We start from the raw sequence: 10295 nt of genomic DNA on the forward strand, positions 1-10295 counted from the left end.
TCTTAATAGTGGAAGCTACTCTAACAAGTGGAAACTGTCTTAAATAGTGAACACTTCACAAAATAGTGGAAACTACTCGAAGTAGTGGAAACTACTCATAATATTAGAAACTCCTCTAAATAGTGAACTCTTCTCTTAATAGTGGAAGCTACTCTAAAAAGTGGAAACTGTCCTAAATAGTGAACACTTCACAAAATAGTAGAAACTACTATAAATAGTGGGAACTACTCAAAATAGTGAAAACTACTCATAATATTGGAAACTACTCTAAATAGTGAACTCTGCTCTTAATAGTGGAAACTATTCTAAAAAGTGGAAACTGCCCTAAATAATGGAAACTGATCTAAATAGTGAATTCTACAGTAAATATTGAACTCAACTCTAAATATTTAACTCTATTATAAATATTGAATTCTACTACAAATATTGACCTCTACTCTAAATAGCGAACTCTTCTCTAAATAGTGAATTTTGAACATTGAAATATCCTTTTAATAGTGAATTCTACTCCAAATATTTATTTCTACTCTAAATAGTAGGCTCTATAAATGTAACATTTCCTTACTTGAAGTGAGACATATATCTCATCCTGTTGATGTTTTCAGCAACAATAGTGAGGCCCTTGTACTGCGCGAGATTGACGTTGTTCGAAGGCGCGTTGCCCGTCGCTAGGAACGTTTCCATACGTTGTTCTAACGTGCCCGCCATTTTTACTATGTTCTGGATTTCGTTCTATACACAGAATGTTAGTTAAACTTGTATACTAGCTTTCGGCAGTGACTCTGTCTATGAATTTATAACTAGCTTTCGCCCGCGATTCCGTTCGCGTGGAATTAAAAAAAACAAAAGTGAGCAGTCTATGTGTTCTTCCGAACTATCCTCTACATCTATACAAAATTTCATCGAAATCCGTTCAGCCGTTTAGGCTACAAACTGTAATAAACATCCATCCATCTAAACTTTAGCATTTACTTATAATACTCGCTTTCGCCCGCGACTCCGTCCGCGTGAAATTAAAAAAAAAACAAAAGTAAGTACCCTGAGTTTTTCCAGAATATTCTCTACATTTATACCAAATATCAGAGAAATCCGTTGAGCCGTTTAGGCTACAAACTCTAACAAACATCCATCCATGTAAACTTTCGCATTTATAATATTAGTATGAAGTAGCTTGTGTTCTTTCAGATTATAATCTACATTTTTGACAAATTTCATGGACATCCGTTCAGCAGTTTTGACTACAAACACAAACTCAAACAAACATCCATCCAAACTTTCGCATCTATAATATTAGTAAGTAAGATTACTTAAAAGAAACCTTAACTGGATAACATTTACGATACTCGGAAGTATTGACACCTCAGTGGTTAACATTTTAGCTAACGACTGACATTTTTAACGGCGAAGCGACATTATAGTGTAAACTAGCTTTCGCCCGCGATTCCGTCCGCGTGGAATTAAAAAAAAAGTGAGTAATCTATGTGTTCTTCCAGACTATCCTCTACATCTATTGCAAATTTCATCGAGATCCGTTCAGCAGTTTAGGCTACAAACTCTAACAAAAATCAATTCCTACATTCAAATTTTCACATTTATAATATTCATCACCAGCTCACTATACGTCCCCACCGAGGGGCTCGGAGCCTACCCTAAATTAGGGTGATTAGGCATAGTCAACCACGCTGGCCCGGGTTGGTTGACTTCACACATATCTTTGAATTTCTTCGCCGATATGTGCCGGCATCACGATGTTTTCCTTCACCGTAAGAACATCGGGTAAATTATGTACATATGAAAATTCGAAAAATCGAAAATCACATTGGTACGGCGGGATTCGAACCCAAGACCTGTAGATTACAAGTCAAGTGCTTAAACCACTGAGCTACCGACGCTCCCGCTCGACGCCCGCGCACGCTCGCCGATTTATAATATTAATGAGAAGAAATAAGATTATTTAAAAGTAACCTTCACAGATACTAAGGTATTGAATAACTACAGTGGTTAAGAAATAGCCTAACACTGACCACTTTTTAACGGCTAAATGAAGCATTTTCACTGATTTAGTGATATTGATTACAGAGTAAATTAAAACATAGAACTTAAGGCTTGTTACACACGAGGAACAGTTAATCAGAGCAGTGAATAGTGCAGTATATCAATGAATACATCAAAACTAAATTTACACTTACCGTTGACCAGACGAATTTCTTAGATGTTTTAACTTTTTTCAGTATATTAGCTTTGATGACGTATAATAGCATTTGTAACCTCTCTTTTATAACCTGTAGGTATAAATGACCTCCCACTTGTAGTTCTTGTACCATTACTGAATCTGCACCTTCTACCTACGATAAAAATCTGACTGTAAAACCTTTTACCAAAATTTTCACTAGATGGCGTTTTTTTTAATCGAAGAGCCAGATATGACGAATGAAATTTAATTTTGAATAAATGAAAATACTTTACTTTAGAAATAATGCTATTTTGTAAAAATGACAAATATTAAGTGTTTGAAATTAAAAAAAAAAACTACTAAGTCTATTTAAAGATTTTATATATTTTAAAACCAATTTAATGAAAATGACAAATTATATTTACACATGTCACTGATAAAGTCATTTATTGACTATTTTCTAAAATTTCAATATTTAAATTGAAGACACAAACATGTCTATATTTATAACTCTATGATCACAGCTTTATAAAGGTTTAGACAGTTTTATAATTTATCATTTCCATAAATTCGAATACAAGAAACATATAGATTAACATAAGTTTATTTATTTATTTATTTAAAATCAAGTAAGATTAATTACAACTTACCTTACACTTATTCTGTACAACATCATATAACTTCTGTATCATATATACTAAAGCGTAAAATTTACTTTTATAATCTTTTAGGTGTATTAAAACACATCTTTTAAGTAGAAAATCTGCAGCCTCCATATCAGTGGACCAAGGTGGTAACTCGGAGAGTTTTGGTCTGAACATCTTCCCGAGATATGCTCTACATTCCTCCGAGTTATGGAGACCTTCTTCGTGTAGCTCACGGAGTATGTTTTGCATACAACTGTAATTAATAATTACTTTTATATGGTAGAAAATATAAAATAATGTTACTGAATTAAATTTAAATTTTCTTATAGGAATTTGAAAGAGAAAAGGATAAAAAATAACAGCTATAGTAAAGTATACATCTATACTAATACGAGCTGTTGCCCGCGACTTCGTCAGCGTGGTATTAGAAAACATACAAACTACATAAATTACAAAAAGCTACGTATCCCTCGGGAACCGGACATTTCTCGGGCATGAAGCTTATCCCATGTGTACTCAAGACTTTGTTTTATATCTGTGCTAAATTTCAATAAGATATGTTGAACCGTTGCAGAATGATAGAGTAAACATTAAAAAACTAAATTTATATTTTCCACGGGAACTGTAACTATTCCCGGGATAAAAAGTAGCCTATGTGTTCTTCCAGACTATGCTCTAAAACTGTGCCAAATTTCATTGAGATCTGTTCAACCGTTTAGGCTACAAACTCTAACAAACATCCATCCATCTAAACTTTCGCATTTATAATATTAGTAAGAAGTAAGATTATAAAGAGGGAATATTGGTGTTTTTATATGTATTGAAATAAGTCAATAACTGGGCCGATTTTTAAAATACTTTCACTGTTAGAAAGGTATTTTATCTGTAACATAGGCCAATAGTTATATCTTTTTACTATTTTGTAATTTGACACAGACGACGTCGCGAGTAACAGCTAGTCTATAGTAATATTATTAAGAGACATTTGTATTTTTCTATGTATTGAAATAACTTACAACTGAATAGGCCAATTTAAAAAAAATTCACCATTAAAATGGTACTTTATCAGTGACATAGAGTTTTTTTATTTTATTTTAAATCCTTATTAACTTACTAATATAACTAATATATAGATATTACATAATTAAATAAGACATTTTATTGAAAAAAAAAATGTAATTTACTTATTTTAATGTTATGTTTAAACTAACTTTCGACCGCGACTTCGTCCTTGCTTTGTTAAAAAACCCTATAAGTTCTACATCTATGACAAATTTCATCTAAATCTGTTTAGAGGTTTCAGAGATAATTTCTAACAAACATCCATCCATCTAAACTTGCATTTGTATTACTAAGAGCATGTCCCACGACTGGCTGATAGAGGTTCAGATAGCTTAAAAATGACATCACTGTCGGATAACCGAATAAAATCAGATATTTCAATTATATTTTAGACACTGAATTGTTATCAGACAATTTACAATTTGATGGGACTGGCCCTAACAAAATTAAGGCAAATTTATACTTACTTGACATAATATAGATCATCTTTCTTCCCATGTAATAACAATCTATAAATATAGTGATCGGGGAAATCCACCAAACATTTCATAATAAGCAACACTGGTGCGTAATACATCATCTTTCTATGAGAAAACATTAACTTGCATGTGCCATTTTGTAGGAAATGTAATACATTATTCTGAAAGAGAGACATTTAAAATATTAGGACACAAAATACACATGGCAAAAAAATAACATATTGGCTAGCATACCAGTCACTGGCATTTATCTATACTATTAAAATAAAGCGCAAACACACACTTCTTTGTTGGCTAAGATGTCAGCAATTACAGCATATTTTTGAATAACTCTTTTTTTAATAAAAAGCCCTACACTTATGTCACGCATTAGGCTATATATTTTCACGCCATTTAATTTAGGGGGAAAATGTTTTGGATACAAACTCTAATGTGGGAAAGAGACCATAAGTTGCTGCCAACATCAAGGAAGCAAGACTGTCAAGGTTTATCATGTCATGTCAATTTGACATTTGCTGTTGATAATTAGACACATCTAAACAATAAAATAAAATTTTCACAATTTCATGCGGATGAAGCCGCATGGGAACAGCTAGTTTTTATTACAAAGTGGCAAATGAGCGGCCACCTGAATTCGACGAAAAGTGAAACGATTGCTGCCCATAGACATCCGCAATTGCAGATGTTGCCTACCCTTATTCAACAGAGACTCACATATAGAGGATATTTCCCCTTCCTATGCATCTCCTCCACTATCATCCACTTAGCTGTTCCCGTGCGACTTTCGCACGAAATTATGAAAATTGTTTGATTGATTACATTTGTCAAATTTAATTGCAAATGTCAAAATGACAGACATAACATGATGACAAAGCATGGCAATTTTGCTTTCTTGATGTTGGTAGCAACTTATGGTCTCTTTCCCACATTAGAGTTTTTATCTAAAATATTTACACCTAAGTTTAATGGCGTTAAAACATATAGCCTAAAGTGTGACGTAAGTGTAAGGCTTTTATTAAAAAAAAAGAGTTATTCAAAAATATGCTGTGATTGCTGACATCTTAGGCAACAAAGAAGTGTGTGTTTACGTTTTATTATAATAGTACAGATGGTGGGAAAGAAAACAGAAAATTAGGCCTTCATATGCTGGAACTTATGAACATAACAGTTAAATAAAACAGTAACTTGTTTAAGTCAGTCATAAAATCAAAATGGAACAAGCTACTTTCTTGCCAATTCTTTATACATGCCAGTAGCTTGTATACAAGTATGCCAGCAAGATATATACCAAAAGTAATTTAAATAAAACATTAAAAGCCTTATAATAAATATATCAATATATACAAAAAGGTTGAGTTTAATTAAATTAAAATAAAAAATAAACATAACAAAACTAACTCTAAGGCATTAAAAAGTCTAATTTTAAATAATACTAACTGTGCTTGTCTGATCCGCAGTAACACACCTCACTAGGACACCGTAATCTGAGAACAGATTCCCCCTCATCCTCCAACCTGAACGCTTGATGGCAACTGGGTAATTACGTCGCGTTACCAACAACATACGTGCTAACCTCTCATGGCCCTGGAAATAGAAAATACCATACTAATATTATAAATGCGAAAATTTAGATGAATAGTTGTTAGAGTTTGTAGCAAATGGCTGAACAGATTTAGTTGAAATTTGGCATAGATATAGACTTTATTCTGGAAGACATGCAGGCTACTCACTCACTTTTTTTTATGATTCAACGCGAACGGAGTCGCGGGCGAAAGACGAAAAACTAACATGGAGTTATACATCTTACTAATATTATTAATGCAAAATATTTGATGATTGTATGTTTAACAGTACATAAACTACTGAATTAATGAAATTCGGCATACATGTACAGAAAGTATGTGAGAACACATATCCTTAAAAGAAAAGAAGAATATATGTTCTCAAAGAAAGAAGAACATGTGTTCTCAAAACAAAAGAAAGAAGCCTGTGTAGACTTCTTTTTGAATTCCATGTGTACCAAATAACAGGCTAAAGTTAGTAAGTAAAATAATTTACCTTAATAACAAAATATCCTCCCCACTCATCAGCATGCTCATTATGCTGCACCAGTTCTTCAGGAGACATGTCCGATAAATAGCAGATTTTTGACTGAAAAAATATTATTGTCTTAATAATAGTTTTATTTCAAGGAAGTATGATACATATTATTTAATAATTAAACTCCAAAACTACCGGACAGATTTCAAAATAATTTTCCATTAGAAAGCTATATTCTAACTGAATAACATAGACTACATATTACTAGTTTTTTTTTTCATTTCTTATGTGTAAAATACTGTAATTTATATTAATTCTTACCTTTAACATAATAGGTAGACTTCCTAGCGATCTATCGATAGTTATTGATTTACTATCAACATTAAAAGTCATTCTTATTTTAAAATCACCCTTATATGTGGCAGCCCTTTGTCGGCATTCTGTAGGAAGTACTCTTTGTGTTTTAACACCGACTACGTCCATTGGAACGCTTGGTTTAGCAAATGCAGCCTCGTCGATTGTTATTTTTATCTTTTCACCAGTCGGGAGTTCAAACTCAGCAGGTATTAAGTCCGCGAGCGCTGCCTTTAAACCTTCTTGTAACATATAATTGAATGAATCTATGTGCGGTGTTCCGAGACATTGTAGATACTGTAAAATGAAACATAAAACAATTTTTAATTAATATAAATGTTTAAATTGCTACTATTACATTTAAAAAAAGTAATGAACTTACCGGATTTGCTATCTTTGGAGGTTTTCGATAGTCAGGGTGACTGGTATATGATAGGGAAGGTTTCTGTAAAACTTTCTTTTGATTCATTTTGTGCGTTTTTTCCACATTAAACGATAATTTATTAAAATTCGGATTGGCATTTAAACACACGTGTTGTTATCATGTGAAAATGACGTTCACACTGACAGTGACATTGTCATTCTGACAGCAAAGAGGAAACCACAGAGTATTTTTTTTAATCTGTGAAATAAAACTTTTATACTATTTTAATGTTACTTAATGTTTGTCTAAAATATCAATTATTAGAATAATATCTTGTTCGTCTCTTTAATAAGTAAAAGCTATATTTAATTATGCTGCACTTCCCTTTAATAGCGCATCAACTTTTTACATCATTGCTATGACAAAAATTTCAGGCGTTATCGAAATATTTAACTTTAATAAATTCTGTATAGCTTATGGAGTTTATAAGATTTGTAAGCATTTTAATCATTACTCCATTAAGTAAATTATAACCTGGTTTCCTCATTTAATTTAAACATATAACGTACAAGACACGATACAGCTTACATTGAAAAATTTTATATTGAGGAAAATTGCATACTAGATCACCCTCACCTCCACGAAGTAATCAAACCAAAAATTTATCGTCTGAATAAATCTAACCTCAATGTGTGTTAAAAATAACTTTTATCAACAAAAATACGATTAGAGTAAGTGGCGATTGTGATACAAGATTACAAATAGTGATACGAGAGATTTGTAGCCATAGGCAATTTTGACATCCTGGCAACATGTCTTTTCCATTCCACCTTGATGCCCTCGTTATATTAACCCATTTTTAAGCTACCAAGTTGACGAACATTTGTGAAAATGTTATCGCATGATAAATTTTTGCAAATCGTAAACGTAAACAATTTAGAATTTGAGCAGATCAAGTTTGGCCGTGGATTATTTATAGATGGCGGTCGGTATTCCGATCCACAAAGGTCATTTGCTAAAAATCTGTAACAAAATAACGAAAAAGATATAGCAGAACATTTTTACAATTAACTAAGTTTGCTTTCAAGAATTCGCAAGATAAAAAAGATATTTGTTTCAACTCACTGGCAGGTCACAATTAGATAAAAAATTTAAAAACAATATTATCCAACTTCCAAAACATTACTGAGGTTATCAATATTTTTAATTATGTATTTTTTCTTATGTCTGAACTTCTTCTGTCTTACGTTATGAAATATAGTTATAACGTTTTATTCAAGAGACTTTGACATTTAAAACGATTTTATAAACAAGAATCCACTAAACACGTCTACTGCGGGGTCTTTTACGTCCCGTATACAGAAAGACCCATAACAGAAACTTCGCTGTGTTCTAGATTCAAAATACAAATATTTTTTTTTATGAGAATGTTTGCGTAACGAGTACCATGTACCTCCTTGCTATTGCGGTTATATTAAACCACAAAAGAAGTTACATTACATATCATTTTTCTTACCTTAAGTATTAAGAAATAAATACAAAATGTAACACAAGGTTTTTTTTAATATTTTCACAACCCTAGCTTAAGGTCGTCGAGTTTTTTTTCAAAGTTAGAACGCTACATATGCCAAAACCCTTTTAAGATAAATACTAAAAATCGATAAAAGCGATATAAATCACGGACGAATTTCTGTTATCTATTTTGCTAACTAGATAAAAGCTGTGCGAAAAATTATTTTAGGCGCCAAATGTAACATTCATTTTTATTTTTTTTTAAGTTTATTGAGTGATCATCAAATGTTTAGGTTGATTTATGTGTGTTTTTTTAGCTTATTGTGGTTAGATGAGAAGCGCGTCACATATTTGTTTTTGCACCACGCCCACGAAATACGTAATGTAGTAGGTAAATTGAAATTTTATTTGGCTAGTGTACCGAAAGTGGCGGCGTGCGATCGTACATTCGGTCGCAGTACAAGCGAGCGCGCCAACTGACCGGCCTGTTACATAATTTTAAAAAAGATAATTTTGTAAGTCGCCAGTACGATTTTTATTAAATGTGTATAAGTGGCCAGTGCGTTTGTTAATTTGTAATATTTATTTGTAAATCAAGATTATTTTTTTCGTGGTGAGTAATTAATTTTTTTACCTACCTTTGATATTTTTAACTTGTTTTTTTATTGTTATTTTTTTTAATTTTAGATGTTAAAGACAAAAATCTAGATTTAGGTTATGCAACAACGCTGTTAAGTAACCGGTTACATTTTTATATCAACTAAAGTGCTATGAAAAGTTGAAATTGATTTGTTTTTCATAAATAATTTATTCAATAATTATCTTTACAAGAAAAAAGAAATATGTTTCTTTTTATAAATAATTTTGAACTTTTCATATGTGACATATTTTAACATTTGTTATGTACAAAATAATGAGGTTATTTGGTTATAGGAAAATAAAATTTTAATAACGACTGTTATTGACGAATTCTATGAATAAGGAAAATATAATATAACAGTAGTTAACTACATTGAAATATGAATTGAAACATAAATTAACATTATAAATATAAATAATTAAAAACTAGCTTTAGCCCGCGACACTGTCCGCGTGGAATTAAAAAAAAAAGTGGGTACCCTATGTGTTCTTCCAGACTATCCTCTACATCTGTACCAAATTTCATCGAAATCCGTTCAGCAGTTTAGGCTACAAATTCTAACAAACGTCCATCCATCTAAACTTTCGCATTTATAATATTAGTAAGATATATGATTAGCGTAAACAATGTTTTTAACACGATTTTTGAAAATGTTGGCTGTAAGTAGGTATAAAAAAAAATAATAATTTTAACTATTATTTTTGTAGATTTAGTAACTATTATGAGATTTGGTTAAAATTACAGTTTTATTCTATAAGATTTTCGAAAAAAACATATTGTCTTTCATTTAGAGAATAAATCATATAGATTTGACGGTACTTGCAAAAAAACGAAACGTAGGTTTGGAAACATTCCAATAATTGATTTGAGAATCTGGCAGACAAAAAAATAAACACAAGATCCGAAAATAGTTATTTTTATATAATGCCAATTTATAATATTTACTTGTCAAATTTTATGTTTTTCCCGCGAAATTTTTAGGACTCATGTCTTCAAATTGCTAACCTCGGGTTTCTATTGCATA

At 31.4% G+C, this 10295-nt stretch overlaps 1 protein-coding gene across 1 annotated transcript in view; it reads right to left on the reverse strand.

Annotated features, from left to right (window-relative positions):
- Positions 1-7326, reverse strand: part of LOC106105856 (DNA-directed RNA polymerase I subunit RPA2) — a 16604-nt gene extending 9278 nt beyond the window's left edge. The window contains exons 1-8 of the mRNA XM_013286311.1: positions 7138-7326; positions 6723-7052; positions 6420-6512; positions 5799-5945; positions 4350-4522; positions 2824-3073; positions 2190-2345; positions 566-732 (exon numbers count right to left, since the gene is read on the reverse strand). Of these exons, the coding sequence (XP_013141765.1) occupies positions 566-732; positions 2190-2345; positions 2824-3073; positions 4350-4522; positions 5799-5945; positions 6420-6512; positions 6723-7052; positions 7138-7224 (1403 nt within the window). The 5' untranslated portion in view covers positions 7225-7326. The remainder of the gene's footprint in view (positions 1-565; positions 733-2189; positions 2346-2823; positions 3074-4349; positions 4523-5798; positions 5946-6419; positions 6513-6722; positions 7053-7137) is intronic.
- Positions 7327-10295: the final 2969 nt, after the last annotated feature.

The sequence above is a fragment of the Papilio polytes genome, unplaced genomic scaffold, assembly GCF_000836215.1.
Source record: "Papilio polytes unplaced genomic scaffold, Ppol_1.0 DF822622.1, whole genome shotgun sequence".
In the NCBI taxonomy this organism is placed as follows: domain Eukaryota; kingdom Metazoa; phylum Arthropoda; class Insecta; order Lepidoptera; family Papilionidae; genus Papilio; species Papilio polytes.